General features: G+C 43.6%; 1 protein-coding gene across 5 annotated transcripts in view; it reads right to left on the bottom strand.

Moving 5' to 3' along the window:
- Positions 1-12,454: 12,454 nt before the first annotated feature.
- Positions 12,455-23,243, bottom strand: part of ZNF217 (zinc finger protein 217) — a 38,895-nt gene continuing 28,106 nt past the window's right edge. For all 5 annotated transcript variants that reach the window (XM_081256893.1, XM_081256894.1, XM_081256892.1 and 2 more), the window contains 4 exons: positions 20,576-20,692; positions 18,143-19,681; positions 16,551-16,682; positions 12,455-14,653 (listed from right to left, as the gene is read on the bottom strand). In XM_081256893.1, coding sequence (XP_081113019.1) covers positions 16,573-16,682; positions 18,143-19,681; positions 20,576-20,692 — 1,766 coding nt within the window. In that variant the 3' untranslated portion in view covers positions 12,455-14,653; positions 16,551-16,572. The remainder of the gene's footprint in view (positions 14,654-16,550; positions 16,683-18,142; positions 19,682-20,575; positions 20,693-23,243) is intronic.

Below are 23,243 nucleotides of genomic sequence, written 5' to 3'. Positions count from 1 at the left end.
CTACACACACCTCAATGTCCATAGCAGCATTATTTACAATTGCCAAGATTGGGAAGCAACTTAAGTGTCCATCAACAGATGAATGGATAAAGACATGGTATATATATACAATGGAACACCACTCGGCCATAAAAAAAAAATGAGGGGCTTCCCTGGTGGTGCAGTGGTTGAGAATCTGCCTGCCAATGCAGGGGACACGGGTTCGAGCCCTGGTCTGGGAAGATACCACATGCCGCGGAGCAACTGGGCCCATGAGCCACAACTACTGAGCCTGCGCATCTGGAGCCTGTGCTCCGCAACAAGAGAGGCCACGACAGTGAGAGGCCCGCGCACCGCGATGAAGGGTGGCCCCCACTCGCCGCAACTAGAGAAAGCCCTGGCACAGAAACGAAGACCCAACACAGCCATAAATAAATACCTAAATAAATAAATAAACTTAAAAAAAAGAATGAGATTTGGCCATTTGCAACAACGTGGATGGACCTGGAGGGTATCATGCTTAGTGAAATAAGTCCGGTGACAAATACTGTATGTATGTTATCATTTAGCTGTGGAATCTAAAAAATAAAACAAATGAACGAATAATATGAAACAGAAACAGACTCACAGATACAGGTTACCGGTGGGAAGAGGGAAGGGGAAGGGAAGGGAAGGGAAGGGAAGGGAAGGGGCAAAGTAGGGGGAGGGGATTAAGATGTGCAAACTACTATGTATAACATAAATAAGCTACAAGGGTATATTATACAGCACAGGAAATATAGCTAGTATTTTATAATTATAAATGGAGTATAATCTATAAAAACATTGAATCACTATATTGTACACCTGAAACTAATACAATAAATCAACTGTACATCAAGAAAAATTAATTAATTAATTAATTAATTAATTAAAGAGATGCTAGATCGGGATCAGCAAACTATTTCTGTGAAGGTCCAGATAGTAAATGTTTTAGGCTTTGCCAGCTATAACCGTCCACGTTGCCACTACTCAGCTCTGCTATTGTTAACACAAAAACCACAGACAACATGTAAACAAGTGAGAGTATTGTGTTCTGTTGAAACTTTATTGCAACTAGATGAGAAGATGGATTCAAACCATCATGCTGTAGCCCTTAAACTTATACAGTGATGTCTGTCAATTGTTTCTCAATAAAACTGGGGGAAAAAATTAATAAATAGTCTAGCCTTTGACCCAATAATTCTGCTTCCAAAAAATCTAGCCAGAAGGAAATCTGAAATGTGAAAAAAGCTAAATGCACAAAGATATCCAATGCAATCTTTTTTATAAGCAACGAACACTTGAATCAACTTAATGTAAGTGCTGTGGTCCATATGCTTGTGTTCTTCCAAAATTCATATGTGGAAATCCTAATGCCCAGTGTGATGATTTTAGAAGATGGGGCCTTTGGGAGGTGATTTGTCATGTGGGTGAAGACTTCCAGAGTGGGAGGGTGCCTTATCAAGGAGACCCTAGCCCCTTCCACCATGTGAGGACACAGCGAGAAGTCTGCCACCCAGGAGAGGGCCCTCACCCTGCCACGCTGACCCCCGATCGCAGGCCTCCAGCCTCCAGAACTGTGGGAAATAAAGTTCTGTTGTTTATAAGCCACCCAGTTTGTGGTGTTTTGTTACAGCAGCACAAACAGACCAAGACACTAAGTACAGGGCAGTAGCATCAAAATACACATTTCATTCATCAATGGGAGATGTTACAACCTTCAAAAATTATGGTATGGAGGATATTGATAACTGGGGAAAATGCTTTATTTTATACTTTTAAGTGAGCCAAGGAGGATGCAAATTCGTTTATAAAGTTCAACCTCAAAACGTAACAATTTTTTTTAAAATAATGAAAAGAATCATGGTCACACATTAGCTGCCTCGAAACTGGGAAAGTACGGGTGATTTTCCTTTTTGATGGTCTACTGGGGTGGTGGTTGTTTTTTAATTTATCAGGAAACCCACGTCTTTTCTTTCCAGAGCAACCTGGAGCAACCAGAGAACAGCAAAGCTCTGTGGCCCAGTGGTTAGGTGCGGTGGTGGGGAGGGGATGCTAGTTCCATATTCTGGGTTCAAATCTCAGCACCTCCGCCTCACCAGCTGTCTGCCGGTCACATAAACGCCTCAAGGTCTAGTTTCCTTCCCTGTAAAATGGGAATGATATCAAGTTCCTGTCTCAAAGGGGAGTCACGAGAATTAAATGTCAGTACATAAAAAACAAAAATATGGACTTACATAAAAAACAAAAATATGGAATTACCATGTTGTATACCTAAAACTAATATCATACTGTGTCAACTATACTTCTATTTGAAAAGAAAGAAAGAAGAAAGAAAGGAAAGAAAGAAAGGAAGAAAGAAAGAAAGGAAGAAAGAAAGAAAGAAAGGAAAGAAAGAAAATGCACAGTCCGTTGCAAATGCTCAGGAAAGGTGAACTCTCCTCCAGTCTGGTAGAAACAAGCAATGCACTTAGGGAAATTCAGATGAGTTACTTGCTCTTCGAATCTTGATTTCCTTAACAAGTTTCTCTCAAGCCAAAAGAATTAACACCCTTAGAAGAATGCCTCCTCGAGTCTTAATGAAGTTTTCGCAGATTTGTTTTTCATGAAATTTTCTTTTCTATCCAATTTAAAGGATTACCCTTTAGTCTTCAATCATATTTTTCCAACTGTCTTGCCCTGTCTTTTATGAAATCATGGCAATAGTAAACGCCAACTGTATTTTTTTATCTCCTTAACTGGCAAGATCAAGACTTGATATCCACCCCTATGATGACACCAGTTTTCCAGTGTTATTGGTTAACGAAATTCCAAAAATCTGAGCACTCTGGCCTCCTCAACCCAATGGAAGGTCTTCTTGGACAGTCGCTTTCAGCTGCTTTTGAGATGTTTGTCGTGCACTTGGCTGCCCTCGAGTTAGAAAGCTCTTCCTCGGGGAAGCAGTGCCCTTTCTTTGGGTCCTCATTTGTCTGTGACAACCAGCACAGGGGGAGTAAACCAGGTACCACGCTTGGGCAGCTCTGATGCAGTCGTCAGGCAGACAAGTGGGAGCGTGTGCTGTGAGCCCTTTCCCTCCCATGGAAGAGGTGAGAATCCGCGCTGTGGTTTTCGGAGCTGATGCCTGGTCTGTTTTATATTTGTTGACCCAGCGATCTACAGTCGTTGATTAATTTCCTAAAGTTGGCCTAGAAACCCAGCAGCCAGCCCACTGTTGGTGACTGCGGCCTTTGTTCCCTTACGATTGCTATTCTGAGCGAATACTGCCCCCGTGTGGACAGAGGCTGCATTACCATTGCCTGGGAAATAACCTTTCCGGGGGCCACCGTTTAAGGAAGTGGCTCTAATGGGCTTTCCCTAATAAAACTCAAGTTCCCTCTCTACCTGTCCTCGTGTCTATGTTCTGAGTGTTCCAGAGAAAGTAGTCCAATTAAGTAGAGACTGCTCTAAGATAAGGGTGTGAATTTAGGCTCCACTGCTAAGTGGACACCCCCTCCCAGGTTCAGTTTTCCTTCTTTTTTTTTTTAACATCTTTATTGGAGTATAATTGCCTTACAATGGTGCATTAGTTTCTGCTTTATAACAAAGTGAATCAGCTATACATATACATATATCCCCATATCTCCTCCCCCTTGCGTCTCCCTCTCACCCTCCCTATCCCACCCCTCTAGGTGGTCACAAAGCACCGAGCTGATCTCCCTGTGCTATGCGGCTGCTTCCCACTAGCTATCTATTTTACATGTGGTAGTGTATATATGTCCATGCCACTCTCTCACTTTGTCCCATTTACCCTTCCCCCTCCCCGTATCCTCAAGTCCATTCTCTAGTAGGTCTGCGTCTTTATTCCCATCTTGCCCCTAGGTCCTTCATGACCTTTTTCTTTCTTTTTTTTTTTTTTTTTTAGATTCCATATATATGCGTTAGCATACGGTATTTGTTTTTCTCTTTCTGACTTACTTCACTCTGTATGACAGACTCTAGGTCCATCCACCTCACTACAAATAACTCAACCTCGTTTCTTTTTATGGCTGCAGGCTAAGTTTTCTAATCAATAAAATGGACCCGAAGGCACCACACAAAACTTGTGAGACTGAGATAGAAAAAACAGAAACTAAAACCAAAATACAGCCTATGCTCCTTGGCATGAATAAGGAGTCAATAAACATTCACTATAATCAGTTCTCATAGAGAATTTTATGCCCATATTATATAACAATTTTTAAAATGTTGTAATTAATAGGGTACCAATTCACTGACTAGCACAACAGAAGTCTTGGTGGGTTTTGCCATGAAGGGTTGCCTCAGTGACTATCATTCATTCATTTACTCATTAAATATATATTTAACAATATTTAAAATAAAATATATTTCTTTAGCAACCCCTGTTTATCACTGTTCCAGGCATTCAAGACTCAATCGTAAAGTGCAATTACTATTGTTTAGACCAGAAGTCTGGGGGAAAGTAACACACTAAGAATGGGTTTTCCTATTGAAAAATAAAAGAAAAAAAAGTGTATGTGATATAATAACCCATATGACTAAACAATTCCACTCCTAGGTATATACTCAAAAGAACTGAAAACAGATATTCAAACAGAAACGTGTACGTGCAAGTTCCTAGCAGCACTATTCCCAACAGCCAAAAGGCAGAAACGACCCAAACGCCTATCAACAAATGGAAGATAAACAAATGTGCCGTATCCATACGATGGAATATTATTCAGCCATGAAAAGGAACAAAGCACCGATTCCTGCTATCACATGGGTAAACTTTCAAAACATGATGCTGAGTGAAAAAGCCAGGCACAAAAAGTTCCATATTGTATGATTCCATTTGTATGAAATATCCAGAATAGGTAAAGGCATAGAGACACTTGCATAGTTATAACTACTGATTTTTCAGCTTTTAGAATCAAACTAGATAAGTATGGACAACGTGCTTATGGTTCTTATGGTTCCAGAACCCAGATCAAGTGTCACCAGTCTTGAACACGGAACAGAAAAAGTACAAGTAACATAAATTGAGAAGTGGAAGCAGAGATGTGATGAGACGGGGCAGACACCATCATTATCATCATTTCACAAGAGGGGAGGCAGAAGGTCCGCAGTAGAGCGGCTGTTCTCAACTGAGGGAGGTGCTGCCCACCCCAAGGACACTTGAGAAACATTCTTCTCACGTAACAGGCAGATCCTCCACTTTGGGTAGGGGTGTGGGCAGGAATGCTGACGTTCCGTCTTGCAATAAATGGTCTGTCCCACGCAACACAACTCTGTCCCCCCCAAAATGCCAACAGTGCCCCCACTGAGAAACACTGCAACGGGCAAGCTAAAAATCCTGGCCCAGTGGAATGGAGAGGATTCAAGAGACAAGAGCTAGTCGCCGTATCGCTGGTAATGCCAGTAGAAGCTTGGAAAAACGGTCTTGCATCAGAAGAGCAGCACTGAGGGAGTAGGGAGGTAATGCAAAACCCTCGTTTTTCACTATAAACACTATTTGGCTGTTTTAACCATTTGCATGTGTGATGTTGTTTATTTTTACATAAATGGCCATTTCAACAGTATGGAAAGGGCTATGACATAAGGAAACGCTATCAGCTACAACATTTCACTTGAATTTTTAAATGTTTTCTTATGTCACGTGCCCTTTGGTTTCAAAGACAAATCCAGCTTGGAACTACAGAGCAGCTGCTTGTTTTTCAAGGGAAGAAAATGCATCATTTGAAGCCACATAATTCACATCTCATCTCAACAAAGGAGCACCCACGTTTCTGTTTACCTGACGACGGGCGCCACCATGTGGCAATGATGTGTCCCCAACCTTCAGTCCACACTGCCTGAATGAAGATTCTCAGAGAATTTCTAATTTTGCAGCATTCACACTATTACAAATTTGGTACGTACCACGGAATGGCTAACATGTATCTAATTCACAATTTCAAATTTGCATACAGTAAGACCTCGCTGTGTCAGCTGGGGTCCAGTCAGGCAGATGCTACTTCTGAAAATCTGTAAATTTCTCAACCCCAGGCGTCGTTTGTATTGTAGATGAAAGGAAGCCATCGAGCTGGCTGTGATTTACGATTATTTGCTTTATATTAAGGATCAGCAAAAGGCAATAAAAAGTCATTAGAGGATTCCATTTTCCAATTTGCTACACTTGCCTGCTCACCTTCAAAACTAACCGATAATAATGAGGGAGAGTTAATACAAGTTCAACCAAAAGTTCAAGTCTTGCTGTTGATTTTTGACATTGCCTTACTGCTTCTGGTCGATAAAACCATAGATCTTGTCGTTCTGCAGCTTTGCACCCTGCATCTGTTGGCCACATGATAATGGAAACTCCTTAACCGGCTAACCAGCACCTCTGCAGCCTCTTCAAACCCTGCCCTGGCAGAAAATTCTCTTACTCAAGTGGATCCCACCTACGGATGATCCCTGAAGTGGGTCTTTCTGCCTTCAACCTCCAGAGGGAAGTTGAAAGGGAACAGCAGGCGCAAACCCTCTCAGATCCATGTGCAAGTCTCAGATTAGGTGACACTTCCAGGAAGCCCTCCCGACCTTCCTCATGGGGTTCAGATGCACCGACAGGTGGGGTCTTCCAGGAATGGGAATCAAGTTCAACATGGTGGGATAAGCAGCCCCACAGGGTCTCTACTGTATGAAAGTTCAACTCCACTTGGAGGTAGCCTCAGTGACTCAATGACCATGTCTCAGCATGGAGCTGGAAGTCCAATCATGTTAATCCTCTGCTCAAAGCCCTCAGTAGCTCCCCATCACGCTCAGAGCAAAAGTCAAATCCTTCCAACAGCCAAGCAGGTCTCCATCTCCTCTCTCTTCAGCCACCTGGCCAGCCGGCCACCTGTGCCTTCTTACTGGTCTTGAGTAACCCAGGACCTTTGCACGAGCCACACTAAGCCAGATCTACTTCCGGAAGTTCTTGATGGAGTCACCTTAGAAGGGGGGAGGGGGTGGAGGGAAGAGAAGCAGGGAGACAGGAAAGCAGGATGGGTTCGTAGAGAAAGAGAAGAGGGCGGGAGGGCACAGACTCAATCCGCTCCCCCTGGAGCCAAGAGGCTCCTTCCTCCAGGACTAGATTTCCTTTAATGTTGGGACTTCACCACACCCTCCCCCCACTCTCCAGGATCACTGATTTGAACCTGTACCTTCCTGCCCCACATCCTCCCTGTAAACTAGAAGACAGAGGCATCTCCATCCTGCCCCTGGCTCTCTCTGAAGCCAGCATCTGAGGCAAAGAGGAGAAGACGATGGTGACCAGTTTCTTCTTTTTTTTTTTTTTTTAAATTAAACTGGGTTTGGGGCACTCCTGGAAACAAACATCAAAATAGAAGTGGTGGGCTTCCCTGGTGGCGCAGTGATTGAGAGTCCACCTGCCGATGCAGAGGACGCGGGTTCGTGCCCCGGTCCGGGAAGATCCCACATGCCGCGGAGCGGCTGGGCCCATGAGCCATGGCCGCTGAGCCTGCGCGTCCGGAGCCTGTGCTCCGCGACGGGGGAGGCCACAACAGTGAGAGGCCTGCGCACCACCAAAAAAAAAAAAACCCATATAAGTGGTGTCATTCTACTGCCGAGTTACAGTCACTGAGTAATGAACATAAAGGCTAGCTCGTGGGATGTTGAACTACAAAAATGTTAAATATTTCAATAAAATCACATTAATAGAATCTCATAGTCCCTGCAGCATTTGCAATAACACAAATCACTATTGCTCTGTCTTAGGAAATTTTGTCCCAAATAGTTGAATAGCAAAGCTGGTTGGACAAGTAAACGAAGCTTGTTTACAACAGCGCCACCTGGTGGTGTAGTTTATTTAGCACTTTCCAGGGTTAAAATATCTGGGATCTTGGTCAGTTCCATGGGGAAAATAGTCTTGAATTAATTCAAAGTGTTCGATTATTGACTGTCTTTAAGCACGCACCTCTCAAATGCAATTTGGCAAAAGTGAATTGTGCTCATCGCCTTCCTCATGACTAGAGACTGGTTTGGTCCCAAATGCAATCAAATCCCAGTAACTGCTTTAGCTTACTTAATTCACAGAAATAGTCACACTTCACAAAAACTCACGTAGAAACTATAGCCAGCTACCCATCTCTATGTTAAAAGTACAGACCTAGCTCAACTCCTTTACCAGCCATGGACAGGTTACTTAAATTCTCTGGGCCTCGGCTTCCTCATCTGTCAAATGGTGAGAATAAATTCTCTGCCTTAAGATAATGCATGTAAAGTCCCTTCATGCTTTTCTATTAAGTAAATGCTCAACGAAAAATCAGAAGACATGGATTCTGAACTACTAAAGGTGGTTATTTTAGAGGAGGAAGTTTCACTTTCTACCTTATAGATTTACACGAAGCTTGCTTCTTCATAAAGACATATTGTGCTTGTAGTTTTAAATTAACGGGTTTTTTGTACTGTGGTAAAATACACATAACACAAAATTTACCATTTTAACCGTTTTCAAGTGTAAAACTCAGTGGCATTAAGCACATTTACATTGTTGTGCTTCTATAACCACCCTCCATCTCCAGAACATTTTCATCTTCCCAAACTGACACTCTATCCCCGTTAAACTCTTCATCTTCCTCTCCTACCCCTCACTCCTGGCAGCCACCATTCTACTTTCTGTCTCTGTGGACTGGACTATTCTAAGTGGAATCATGCAGTATTTGCTATTTTGTGCAAAATCAGGGTTTTTTAATGGAGTATACAGAGGGGGCCAACCAACACCTCTGTCTTCTATAAAGCCCTCAGTCAACTGTATTATTCCAAAAGTCCTAACAGTGTGGTCCAGGGACCACCTATGGGTCCAAAAGACCCTTCAGGGGGTCCAAGGGTCAAAAGATCTAATACCAGGAAATTATTTGATTTTCACACTCTCTCTTGAGTGGAGTTTTCCAGAGGCCACATGGTGTGGGATGTCCCCAAAGACTGAATGCAGGGGCAATAAGACACTAGTGACGGTGACAAAAAAAGTGAAACAATGCTATTCTTCTCATAAAATGCTTTTGCCTTGGAAATTTTGCTATCTACCATGAAAAGATGTTATTTATATTAACATGTAGTGGGTTTGGTTTTCCTCATGAATTAAAGTTTTAATTCCGTTTTAAGCTAGAATATGGTAAACATCAATAGGCATAACCCACATAAAAAAAAACTTTCGAGGACCCTGAAGAACTTTTAAGAGTGTAAAGGGATTCTGAAGCCAAAAGTCTTCAGAATGGCCGAATTCTGTCAACCTTTCCTACAATAAATGCTTGGATTGGCATAGACCTATGAAAACTTTTTCTGCATATATAGGTGATTTGTGAATGGCTAAACTTCTCAGATGTGAATAATACCCTTCTCCAGGCACTATCTCTGCTCTCCTGCCACCTATCAAATTCTGCCCTCAAGCCACCTCCACATCCTCACCCTCACAAACACACACACCCAGTAAAAAAGCAATCATTCAAGTACTCCAGACCAAAGCTCTCTCAATCCTAGCTACCGTTTATTCCTCTAAAATACCAGTCCAACCCACAATCAACCTCTCGGTAAAACTCCTCTCACTTTGTATACTGCTGTATAAGCAAAAATAAACTAAGCAGTTGTGAGTGCAAACTAATTTGCTGCCATGGAAATGCTTATGTCAAGGAACTCAGTAATTCATTTCAAAGGTATGAGGTTATTCTGACATAATTCTAGGCAAACACCTCTCCGTCTTTAATGAATTGCCGGGCTAGAATAAACCACATATATTATCCATCCTTCCATCCATCCATCCATTCTGCCAACAAATGTTAAGAGTGCCAAGCTCTGCATAGGCCTGGGGATACGTTGATAACAAATTTCTGCCCTCAGGGAGTTCACCTTCAACTGGGGGGAGACCAACCAAACAAATGGACATTATAATGGCAGGTGGTGCTGAATGCTAGGAAGAAAAATAATGCCAGATCCAGAGACGGAGAGGGCTGGAGAGACTTGGGGGCTGGTGACGTATGAGCACTTGAACGTGGATTATCCAAGGTAAAGGAGGTACCAGGCATGAAACAGCAAGGGCATCACTGCTGAAAGAGGAAGGTGCCTAAGGTGTTCCAGAAGGACAACCAAGTCCCCTGTGGTTGCCGTAATCAATGAGAGGAGGGGATGGGGGAAACCAGGGGTCAGGCCTGGTGAGCAAAGCCATGGCCAGGATTGGGTTTTATACTGCGAGTCATGTAAGATCAGTGCAGGGTTTGAGCAAGGATGGGGTAAAATGAACTCTATTGTAAAAGATAGTTCTGGCAGCCATGTGATTAGCTGGAAGAAGAGATTAAAGAGGGAAGAGGAGAGACTGAAAAGGTGAAGTCATCAAGGTGAAGTTCGTGTCTTGGTCTAGGGTGATGGCAATGGAGGTGATGGGAAACGTCCATATGTCCGGAGATGTTTTGAAGGAAGAGGGAACAAGTTTGCTTAGCTTGGACAGGAAATGAGGAAGAGGAGTCCAGGGTGACTGAAAGGGTTTGGTCCATTCCACAGAGGGAGGAAGACGGGCTGTCATGGGCTGCCATCATTCCGGGCGTGTTGAGCTCAGATGCCAGCTGGGGACCCGGGTGCAGATGTGCAAGAGGCAGCTGTGAGCGACACATCTGGGCTCAGGGGCAGGGCCAGGGCGTGGACAGTCCTGAGGCTGGACCAACGTGGACAGAGCCCTGAACCCTGGGTCCTGCCGGGTCCTGCCATGTCAAGAGGCATGGAAGGCAAAGATCCACCTGTTCCTAAAATCCCTGCTGGGGCTGCTGCGGGTTAAAGTGAAAATCCCTGGGGTGCTGAGGATGGCAATCAGTCCACTGACGATGATGCTTGTGAGGCACGAAGCTCAGGGACACTTTAACCATCATTATGATGAGATTACAGCTGCCCAAACAGAATGTCCAGGAACCTTAGGTAACTTCTCATTCTCACTCTTTGGAGTAAGTGAGAATCACCTGGTGTGCTTGGTAGGCATTCAGGTTTCTTAACCCTGCTCCAGACCTGCCAACCAGAATCCAGGGGAGGTCCGGCTGGGAGACATGCGAGGTGATTCTGATGCTATGGCTACAGTCCATAGGAGCCATAGACGTTCGGGAGTTTGATGTGTGCGTAAAAGTGAGGATGCAATTTCACTGTGACGAATAAGGGTAAAAGGCAGAAAAGAAATGTGATTTTTTTTCTTCTTTGGTATAACTTTTCATAAACTCACGGAAATCTTTTGTCACATGAGTATGTCCCATTCATACTAGGAAGTAGAATCTCACTGAAAGGCTGTACAATTGGATTAGCATCAGGTGCCCAAGTCCCAGACACTGGCACAGAGATGTCACCCAGGCACCACAAACGGCCAAGTTCTGAAAAAGGAAGGGCAGACTTAGGTCTAACCAAGTCTGAAAATGAACCTGAGATTCTGCACTTCTCTCTGACCCTTAGAAAGAGAGCCGAGTGTAACAGAAGAGATGCCTCCCTCGTAACGCCCAGCAAAGCTGTCTGGCCTTGGGATCACATGTGGCCTTCTGGGGACCTCGGGCTCCTCGTCTGTCCAAGGAGGGGGTCGAGTGCAGCCTCTGGAAGTTCAGCTCTCTCACCCTCTTGACATTACACAGCCACGGAGGGCTCTTGCCTTCTTTTTTTTTCAGCACTTGCCTGAGCCGGGCTAAGATATGGTCAGCCTATCCATGCAAAAATTTTGAACTTTAGCTATTTGAGAAACTGTGCAGAAAAAAAGGGTTGAATACATGAAAGTAGTTAACAGTCACACATTGTACGTGTCCAGAGGTGATGCAGTTGAAGTGCGATGAGATGAAGAAGCCCCCACCTCCCCAAAATTGAGATCTACTTTAAACCTCTAGACTTTTACTTACCCGTTTATAGGACTACATATAGAGGCTGGAGACACAGGTTAGATGAAACCACAAATATGCAATAAACCCAAACAAGAAAGTGAGAACTTCTATAGGACAAATGACCCAGTTTCTTCAATAAATAAAATGTCATGGTGTGTGTGTGGGGGGGGGGGGGGGTAGAAGGTTAAGATGAAAATCGGGTTAAGAAACCTATCAACTAAACCAAGTAAGTGGATCTTGTTTGGATCCTGACTGCAACTTACCAGTTGTCAGAAGATGTTTCTGAGACAACCAGGGAATGCAGACAGACATGGAGGTCAGTTATGAGAAATCGTTTTCCGTTTACTTAGGTGTGATCAGGAAAAGCCCTTATCTGTTAGAGATACTTAGAAGTATCTGAGGAATGAAATTAAATCATGTCTAAGATTTGCTTTAAAATACTCAGGAAAGGGGTGGGGAATCACAAAGAGACTGGCAAAGTGTCGCTGGCGAGCACATGGGGACTCATTATACTAATCTATTATTGTGTATGTCTAAAATTACATTTATAAAAAGTTAAAACAAAATCAGAAAGCAGGGACACAATAAAGACCAAAGCCCAAGACTGCAAAACACCAAATCTATATTTACATCCACATATAATAACATAACTTTAAGCTGAAATATATCATAAATAAAACAAGTAATGTCTACGGTTTGACAACTTAAGTATCAACAATTAAAATAAATCAAACTGGAATGAAATAAATACATAAACAAAACTCCAACAGATTGTACCTCTATGATATGTACTGTTGTCTCCAAGAAAAAAAACACACAAAACCAGTAGTATCCCAATAGTTAATACTGATGGACCAAAAAAAAAAAAAAAAAAAAAAAAACATATTTTGGAATACAAGGGCTGTGGAAAGAAAAAAAACTGATATTTTTATGCACTCAGAAATGTGGTTAAAAAGGAGAAGTCTGAAAGCCCCCCAAAATTTCAGCATAACACGAATTGACTTGTTTTCAAATAGATTTGGTGATTTTTTTTTTTAAATACAGATTTAAATTTCAGCCCTCTATCATCATGTATCCCGTTTTAAGATTTATATTTATCATCACAGCAAGCTTTCTGTAACACTCATTGGATTAGGTAAGGATCAGGTCAATCATCTTGCAAATGTGTTAATCTTCAAAAGTAGGCTATAAAAGTGCAAAACTATGAAAACAAAAATCTAGATTATGTACATATGGCTCAGCTTGTGAACAGGAAGAAAGGTAAATAGTGTACACTTTCCTGATACAAAGCACTTCATGATGCCAGCAGACTGATCTCAAACCAGGTCTCCCTTTTCACCTGGGAGTTAAGACTTTTCTATCGAGTAGGTGTCATGTTGCATAATGAAAACAAACAAAAAAACATCAGGATTCTTTGAGGACATTACCCTTGCTCTAATGGAGAAGGGCAGGGCAAGAAAAATTAACAGTGCAAATTTATTTTTGAAACAGTTTTGTTAATGAAGTATTTTGTGGTCGCTAAACCCAGGTACTGCAGAATACACTCAGCCATGGACGGCGGATTAAGAGAACAGAAGTTTAAAACATCTAGTAAGCCAGCTGGTGGCTAGCCTCTCATTAAAACCCAAATTGCATGTACACTGAGAAAAACGCCGCTGCTTCAAAACAACCAAAAATGGGAAGACAACTGAGGTCTCAAAACAGATCACCTCTCCCCTGAGTACCAGAAAACTTGGCCAGCACACACTCCTGCAAAATCCATGTGTCTGTAATTAACCTGAGTGTGTCCACAGTTAACCCAAATGCCAGACACACCAAGACTTCCAAATGCAAACCTAAAATTTACCCCGAAACTTTCATTTCTTTTAAAATTGTTTCCAATATACATATAATTCACATGTACAATTCAGTGTTTATATTTTTATATATAAATTTAGGCAAATGCCAGAAAAACCCAGGAACTGTCCAACAAAAATGATAAATTTGATAGAAAACAAATTTAAGTAACTCCACATACGATTTGGTATGCTTATTCAATGTGTGGCTGGCCTACAGAGGAAATGTTTCCCTGTAGATACACACACTTAAAAATCCCACAAACCATGCCATTCCCTCAGAAAAGGACTGTGGATCTGCATCTTTCTCAGATGACATACTGAAATTTGCAGTAAAAGGGCACCAAATTCAGAATGGCTGATCTCCATACATGCAGCACATATTCATAGGGGGTCAATGCTTCTGTTAACAATTCTGTTAAGACAACAGACTGTGGAGGATTTAACATAATACAAATCATTGAGAAATTCTTTTTTAAAAAACATACATTTTAAATGAAAGAGGACAAGTAGCAGAAACATGCTCAAAGTGATGAGCAACATTAGAGAAAAGAATACACACAGTTTTAAACAAGCAGGTTTACAACATATATTTACAGTTTTACCTGAGGTGCAAGCGTTATATACTTTCTCCCCATCCCACCCCCCAGCCCAAATGATTTCTTTTCAGCAGCGCTCAAGTATGCAAAAAAACTCCACTTCTTATTTGGTCAATTCTAAAAAAAATATTATTCAGGGCAAAATAGAGATGTCCGGTCTCCATTTGTGTACAACCCAACTGTTCCAACTATAGTTTTTATTGCTATTTGGTACAAAAGTTAACAGAACAACTTTACAAAACCGTAGTGTTCTTTATATGTTATATGTACAGTACAATCACAGCTTATTTCAGTAGCTTTCACCATCTGCTTTTTCAAAAGATGAACTAATTCAATTTCATGGAGAGTACACATTTATATCCATCAAGACCTAAGGAGGGGTGGGGGGGAAAGGTTTAAAAATGATTAGGATAAAACTAAATACAGTTTACAAAAACCTTAAAAAAAAAAGTATAATAAATAAATAGAGCTAAAGGGATCTAGAAATGCAATGGGTTCCATTTAAGCTTAAATTTTGTGACCAAAGTCTCGGGAGTCTAAATAAATAAAAGCTGCACTATTTAGGGGGTGCTAATATATACTTAACAGTGATTTAATGAAGATGAGTTAACCAAGAACCAGAATTTGTATCTGACACAGTTGCCAAAGGCAACTGCCACCTATAAGAAACTCTGGAAGTTTATACCCTATGAAAGGGAAAATCATGGCACAGAGTGTAACAGTATTTGTTCAGCCAACACCTATCAAGTTGTATGGCTGAAATTCCCAGCGATGGGCCAGCCACTGAATGAAGGAGACTCCTCCTCAGCTTAGCTTGGAGTGGAAGCCCGATGCACAGGTAAGATGGGCACAAACGGGTAAGAACCACAGCTCAGACGGAACACAAACAGGGAAGCCCCAGTTCCCGGCAAACATTCTGCAGAGATGATATGTGAGCTGGTCCTGAAGTCTCAGAACGAGGTTGTTTGGCAAAGAGGGTGCAGGAAGGATGTTCCCGGGAAGACAGAAATGCAAGCAGAGTAGCCCAGAGGCTGCAGGAAGAGGCCGGAGCTAGATCAACAGGACGGTTCCCACCTGCTGTTACACGCAGTGCAAACAATCTGTTGCTTACAACCTATAAATTTGCTGTTTTCATGTTTTAAGGCAGAGTGTATCTAATCTCATTCCTGTGATGACACCAGTCTCACACCACTGGCATCACCTGAGCGGGAGAGAAGGATGTAGAGCTGCAGAGGCTGACGGGCCCCATGTGTCCCAGTGAAAACAGAAGGAGAAATTCTGCCCTGGTCCGTAAGTCTTTATCTCTGTACCTAGATCTAGCAGGCACTCAGTCAAAAGTCTGCTCCATGGGGATATGGTGGTGGTTTGACAGGACAAGAGTTATCTGGGAGGGAACTACATCAGTCCATGAGCCCCAGTCTTTCCACTCAATTTATTGTTAAAAGCGTCCTAGTGTGACTCTCACACAGACATCATGCCCTCTGCCCAAACTTGGAAGTAACTAAACTAACACGTGTACAGCTCCAAGAACACTGAGGCTTTGGGGTAGCTACCGTTAGATACATTTGCCATGTGAACCAACAAGTCGAAATAAACCTACTTGCTCTGTCCCACTCCCCACCCCCAACAGATAAGGATTTATAAAGGCTTTGAACAAGCTCTTAAACTGGAGGGTTGGGGCACAGGCCTTGGACCGTGCAGACCTACAACCAAAAGTAGGCAGAGTAAGGCGCTGGGCAAGTTACATAATCCAAGTCTCAGTCTCCACATCTGTAAAGTGGGCACAGGACCTCCTAACCCAGGGATCGGCAAACTTTTTCTGTAAAGGGCCAGACAGTTAATATTCTCAGCTTTGCAGGCCATGAAGTCCCTGTCACAACTACCCACCTCTGCTGCTGTGGCACCAAGCAGTCACAGACAATACGTAAAGGAATGGATGTGGCTGTGTGCCAATAAAACTTTATTGACAAAAACAGGTGGCGGGCAGTTGGCTAACCCCTGACCTGATGCTGTAAGAAGGATTAAATGAGCTGATGGCGATAAAACACTTCACTCAACGCCTGGCATGGAACAAATGCTTAGTAACTTCCAGTTGCTATTGTTGTTTTTACCATTATCATCGCCGCTGATATGCAGAGACCGGGAGGACTCTGTTTTAAGACACTTCAAAAGTCAAATTCAAAGCAGTTTTACTTTTTATTATTATACTGGATAAGCTAGATGGTTTATTTTCAATTAAGTAAAATCAATACATTATATGTGCTCACCTTTCATCCCCAAAATAGGAAATCAAGTTTTTTTGTCATTTGGTCGATAATGTGCGTTCCCAATAAAATTCTCATAGTTCCTTTTCTGTAGCATGCTGCTAGATAAGTGTTGATAGGACACAGGCCTTTTTCCTGATTGAAAAAAAAAGCATAAAAGGGCATTTAGAATTAAGTTCAACAGTTAGGTAAGATGTGTGTGGGATGTTAGAAGTCAATTTTCAAAATTCCTAACTGATAATGTGACCAGAACACGTAAGATGCATACATGTTATAAAGTTACTTACAAGGTGAAATGTTTTTAAATGCCATGAGGACATTTCTTAGCACAGAATTTTAAGTCACTAAAGCTAAAATTATCTAAGTGCTAGGTGGTCATTAGTAAAAATTAAAAAGCTAAAAGGAAACAGCAGCATAAGGATTTTAAACCTTTGTGTATCATGAACCAAAACTGTGTGGAGGAGGAGGGAAAAAAAGACTGATTTACTTGCAACACAGAGCCTTTTCTCTTCAAGTAAAGACACAGTTATGACTCATGTCCATTTTAAGTGCCAAGGAGGGGGAAAAAAAGGGACGCTTCTAATCAAAAGGCAGCAAAAATTATCTCTTCATCAGAATTTTTATAAAAGTCACTGGACTGTATGAAAGCAATTGTTTTTTAATTTGCTGTCCCTACCTGATCAACTGGCATCAAGCCATCCTTGTTGACAGAGCATTGTCACCACACAGAATCTTTAATTTGAAATAAATACAAACTGAGAGGTTCAAAATGGATTTGTCCCTTTGGGGCGGACAAACCTGCAGAGTTTATATCCGACTAAAGAAGGCATGTTGGTTTCATCACGTTTTCCAAGGGGGACAGGTCCCCACGACACTCTGATCTACTTTTTTGCAGGCACAGGTATGTGTCAGACACCTCTATGAAACTGTCATGGGTTAGCAAGGGCATTAAAGACACCAAAGTATCTATCAGCGTCATGGACAATATGGGGAAAAACTGTGCTTTTTACAATTCACTTAAATATTTAACAAAGGCTAAAGGCGGCAGTACAGTTCTGTAAGTCTGAACATCAAGCTGTTCAAAAGATGGTTTAACCAGCAGTTCTTAGCCTTCTGCTCTGGTGGATCAAGGACCCTCATGGGTATTTACTGAGCACCCCTGGCACCGCCCTGTGCCGGGCACCTGACAGGGTTACATATCAAAGTTACATAAAACGCATTTTCTGCCCTGAGTGAGTTCACAGTCTAGTAGGGGTGGTGAGACCTGGACAGAAGTACCCCACCTCCGGGCTCCCACCTCCCAGGCTGGGCTGGGCTGGGCTGGAGCGCTGGACGCAACACACACGCGCAAAGGAGAAAACTAGACCACGATGAAGTCAGGTGAGCGGGCGTAAATGACACCTGACATCAGACTCCTGGGTCCTCAAGCGCTTTCCACCATCCTCCCAACCAGGGAGAAAATTAAATTAAAAGAGCGAAATGAAACACTGGGGAATAAGCTTTCGTCCTGCAGGGCTGAGCTTGGGGGCCCCGAACCACTGCCCTGTCTCGGAACGTCTCGCCCTCCCGGAAGCCCCCACCTCCAGGACACCCACCTTCCAGCGCCGACCCGGCCGCAGGGGCCGCGGGGCCGCAGGGGAACAGAGCTCCGGCCGCAGCGAAGGGCTTCTGCGCGGGCAGCACGGCCGCGTCCGCCTCACCGGTGGCCAAGAAGCGGGGCCGCGCAGGCAGCGCGGTGGGCGGCGGGCACGCGCACTCGGGGGGCAGCAGCGACGTGAGGCCACGCACCACATGGAACTTGGGGAGGTCGAAAGGCCGCCGGTAGTGGGGGCCGGGTTGGTCCCCGTCGAGGGCCGGCGCCCCGACCCTCGCCCGTTTGGGGAGCGGCTCGTCCGGCTCGGCGCCGCGGCCGCAGAAGTAGTCCCGGGCCGGCGGCGCCCAGAGGCCGTCATTCCTGGGGGTGTGGTCGCTATAGCCATTGAGGGCGGCGCCCGAGGCGGACTGGGCCGGGGCCCCGGCAGGAGGCTGAGGCTTGGGCTTGGGCTCCAGCCGCTTGGCTTTATCCACGGCTGGGGCCGGGGCCGGGGCCGGGGCCGGGGTTGCGCTGGCTTTGGCGAACATCTCGGAAGGCGGCTGCCGGGCCGCGGCCCCCGGCCCCCCGAGGCTCTGCGGCGACCGGTGGGACTTCAGGTTGCTGGGGGCTAAAGTGCTGGAGTCGATCCCTGAAGTCAGAGGGGCTTTGCCGGGCCCCGGGGGGGTGGGCTTCGCTTTCTCGGACGACACGGGTCTGGGCTGCGCTGGGAAGGCGGGCCTGGGCTTGGGCTTGTAGGGATTCGACAGGGGAGGCACATCTTTCCCCAGTAAAGCTGGGGGGCATCCGGTCCGTCGACTTCGAAGCAGAGACTTGTTCCGACAGTTCCTGTGGCTGTCTGGGTTGTACTTATGCTCTAGTCTCTGGTGCATCGTTAGAACCTCTGGATAAAATGTCTTGAAGGTGCAGAACGGGCAGGTGGTACTCGTGGTCACACTTTTACCCAAAGAAGCTGCCGGGCAGCAGTGGGAAGCCCCGAGGGATAAGTTTAAGGGCTTTTCCTGACAGTCGGCATCGACCTCCACTTTCTTCTCTCTGTGGCCGACCTGGACGTGATGGGCCGCCCGGCCGTCTGGGTGAGGGGCCACGTCCACTTCTGTTCTGCAAGTGAGGTTGTGTGCCTGAGGTTCAACTGCTGATCTCTTTTTTAACACGTCCAAATAAGCAGAGGCAGGATTTTTGCTCAGTTTATCGGCACTGTCATCAGCTGCGTTTTTACTGAAATCCTGAGTATCTTTGTGTACTGCTACGAGGACAGCACTGCCCAGAATGTTCTGAAAGGCAGGGGCCATCCCCTTCAGTTGCTTTGAAGATGGGCTGCCTTTAACATCTTTGGCACCATCAGAACATCTTTTCAGATTTTTGGTTTGCGCACTGTCAGCGGTTAGAAGTGCATCTTCCGTCTCCTGGTTCTTCCCCTCGTTCCTGACTTCAGCAGCAGCATCAGTCTGCTTGTCCTTGTGATGTCTCTCCAGGTGATACCGCAGAGAGGTCTTCTGGGCTGCAGCATAGTCACAAAATTCACATTTGTATGGTTTTTCACCTAAAACAAGAAATGTCACTCTATTACAGAAGTTTATGAAAGGCATCGAAACAAATAAGACAGAGAAAATGGGGTCCTTTCCTTTTCCCTTCTTGTCTATTAATCTTCACATCCAGGATCTGTCATGAGTTGTTTGCTTCATCACCCTTTCTACCCCAAATATTTGAAAATGTGAACACGTCTTTAATTTAAAAAAGTTAAAAGCACACTTTAAAATTATCTCATTTAATCTTCATAACAGCCCTACGGGAGTGAATATTATCCCACTTCTACAGCTAAGAAAATGGGAGCGCAGAAGAGTTAAGTAATTTGCCTAAGGTTGTACGCCAGTGAGCAGAAGAGATGCAAATTCAAGTCCACACAGCCTCCTAAACCATTATGTTACAGCTGCTTCTACAGCCTAAAGAAAAGATTACTGGGAATTCCCTGGCGGTCCAGTGGTTAGGACTCCGCGCTTTCACCGCCGAGGCCGCATGTTCAATCCCTGGTCGGGGAACTAAGATCCCACAAGACGTGTGGCACGGCCCCCCAAAAATTAATTAATTAAAATAAACTTAAAAATAAATTAATGATTGTTAAATATATTCATTGCATTCTAAATCATAAAAATTAATGCGAAAGAGCTGTGGCATTAAAAAATGTTAAAGAGGTTTTAATGAGAGTTAGGATAAAGGAGAAATTAACTTCACAACAAGAACAGTTCAAGTTACAATGACACTAAAGGAATCAAAATGACAGCTACAATCAACAGACTACACATATATCCTTAAGCTAGTCCAAGGATCTAGCAGAATATCTGAATAACACAACAAGAAAAAAAAAAATCAGACACAGAACTACATCATAATCCTCTGAACTAATACATGCTGTAAACAAATCTAAGAAGTTCCTTACCTGTATGTGTTCTGAGATGAATATTGAGGTAATAATTTGAACGGAAAAACTTTCCACAATAACTACATTCTCTTGAGGATGTAAGATGCTTTATTTTTCCTCCATCATCATTTTTATCTTAAAACAGAAACAAAAATAATTCATGTAAGAAGATGGCTCAAGTATGTGAACAGGGCGAGCTGACTCTTAAAGATTCTTGATAGAAGCATTTTTGGAAAGTATAAAATAATTTTTATATGCGGTATTGGCTAAAAACATGCCAAATGTTGCTTTGAGGTTGCCTGCAGTATTAAAGCACGTGTGCATCAGATTTTTTTCTGAGCACAGCAGAGTTCACTGTTAAAGATTCAGTTCTTCATCTACCTCGATCACAGGACCATTTAATAGACTGAAACCAACGGGCAGCTGTCCGCTCTCCCAACAAGTCTGAGACACGCAGAACCTGGCAAACTCAAGCTGGACCTGCACACAGGCTGGAATAACCAGCTTCTTCAGAATAAATAATTTGGAAAACCAAGCCAACACAAATCACCGACTTTCCCAACCACCAGAGGAAAAACTTTTTATCTTAAGCTTAAGCAAGTTACCACTAGAGGGCAGTGAGCACAACTTAATCTTTACAGAAAATAAAAAAGCTTGGCCCTGGGCAAACACCTAGGAAAGTTTGTCAAAATTCAGCAACGTTTTTGGAAAGCAGGTTGTATTATCCACAAGCACTCACACGGGCAAAATGTACCTGACAACTCAAAATCTGTCCCCAAATGACACGGGGTTGAACTTTAAACTTCACTCTCTGCGGCCTGATCAGGACAGGGGAGTAAAGGAAGGTCCTGGGGGGGCCACTAATGAGAGGAGGACACAGCAGCCCTCCCAGATAGTCGTGCTGCAGTTAAAGTACCGGCTCGCCATATATGGGCCTAAGTTCTAGATGAACCTCCTCTTACATTATTAAATTATGTCATATTACATACATCACAATATGACTACAACATAAGTCGGGTCATCTCTTTAAATTTAGCATAACTTGTCCTTTTGCCTTGAAAAACTGTAATTCCCTACTAAATGGCCTCTTCCTGGCTCCTTCCACATTCTGCAGTCTAGATTATAGATTTCACTGATTTTAAAAAGCAACTTATAAGTAAACCACGGTGAGCCTCCAGGTACAATAAAGACAGGACTATATAGGGAATTCCTTGGCGGTCCGGTGGTTAGGACTCCACATTTTCACTGCCGAGGGCCCAGGTTCAATCCCTAGTCGGGGAACAAGGCACGGCCAAAAAAAAAAAGACAGGACTATAAAATCTCTGTCACCCCTAAACTTCCCTGAAGACAATGTAGCCACCTCTAAACCTCCGGACACTCTAAGACAGCAGAGACAACCCTTGATCTAAAAAGGTGTCATGAAGACTTTTAAAAATAATTTACATGAACTATTATTAAAGCTATTTAAAGCTTAAAGTTGAAAACAATAAAGATAAATTATTTACTCTGCTCTTCGATCTTAAAAGTAAATCTAAAGAAAGCCAGGCTGATAGTACATAACAATAAAATAAATCTAGACTAGAAGACCACATCATAATATTAATTCATGAAAGTCCATTCCCTAACGTGGAATGCCCAGCTCTCTGACAATCACACCCAACTCTGTAGCTGAGCTTGCACCCCACTGCAATTTCCTACTTCCAGCTATGTGCCAGGATTTACGGTATGTTGCATCATATCCCCAACGTTATGAAACGCCTTTATTCTAACACAAAGGGCATGAAACATCCACATCTACCTGGTTCCTGCTCCTTCGGCACCACCTGTGATTTTGCTGTGCTGCCCTTTAAAGGACTTTTTATAAATAGGCAGTTGAAATCATCCTTGGGAGGTGGAAGACAAGGGTCAATGAACCAATTTTGTAAACAGGGAAATCAGGGCAAAGAAAGGTTAAGCAACACGAAATGGGTCCCAGAACAAGGCAGTGGGAGAACCAGACTCAACGCAAGTCCTGGCGCTCCCGACTCTCACGGGCTATTCTATCTGCCTGCCGACTGGGCCCAAGCTTTCCACCCAGTTCCGCCCACACCACCTACTGGCAGGATGTGACCGGCTAGCTCATTTCTTTCAGGGCACCGGGACATCTATCTCACAGGCTTCGTTATCTCCCCATTACTGCAGGCCCACGAACAGCACTGCCACTAAGAGGAATCACTTAGAAAACTGGAGGGCTGGTTTAAAGTCGCGTTTATGATGTCATTAAGACACCATGATGCGTTTTCTAGATTTCTGAAAAATGAAGATGATAATAAGCATGCTAAGTGCTCGGTTTCCTGTCTCCCAGGAAACTCTAAACATGCTGAACATTTGACATGAAAACTGCTCCTCTCACATCCATCCTGTGATCAGAAAAAGAACTGGGCACCGGCTTCAGAGAAGATGTATTCTCTGGTCACATTCACCCTGGATCTCACACACGGGGTTCTTAGAGACATCAACACACAGTCAAGTTACAATGCAAGAGGCCAGCATATGTTTAAACCCAAGACCAGTCTGTAAATGATACCGTTTCCCTCAGACTAATTCATGTTCTCATCATTCCTGTGCTGATTATGCAGGGGTTTATTCCGTGTTCTCCAGCAGCAGAATCCTCTGTTCAAACAAAATATTATTAAATGGATAGAGA

Source organism: Mesoplodon bidens (genome assembly GCF_964165515.1).
Source record: "Mesoplodon bidens genome assembly, chromosome: 15".
NCBI lineage: Eukaryota > Metazoa > Chordata > Mammalia > Artiodactyla > Ziphiidae > Mesoplodon > Mesoplodon bidens.
The sequence above is the reverse complement of the archived record's forward strand: the minus strand, read 5'-3'. Positions and strand labels throughout refer to the sequence as shown.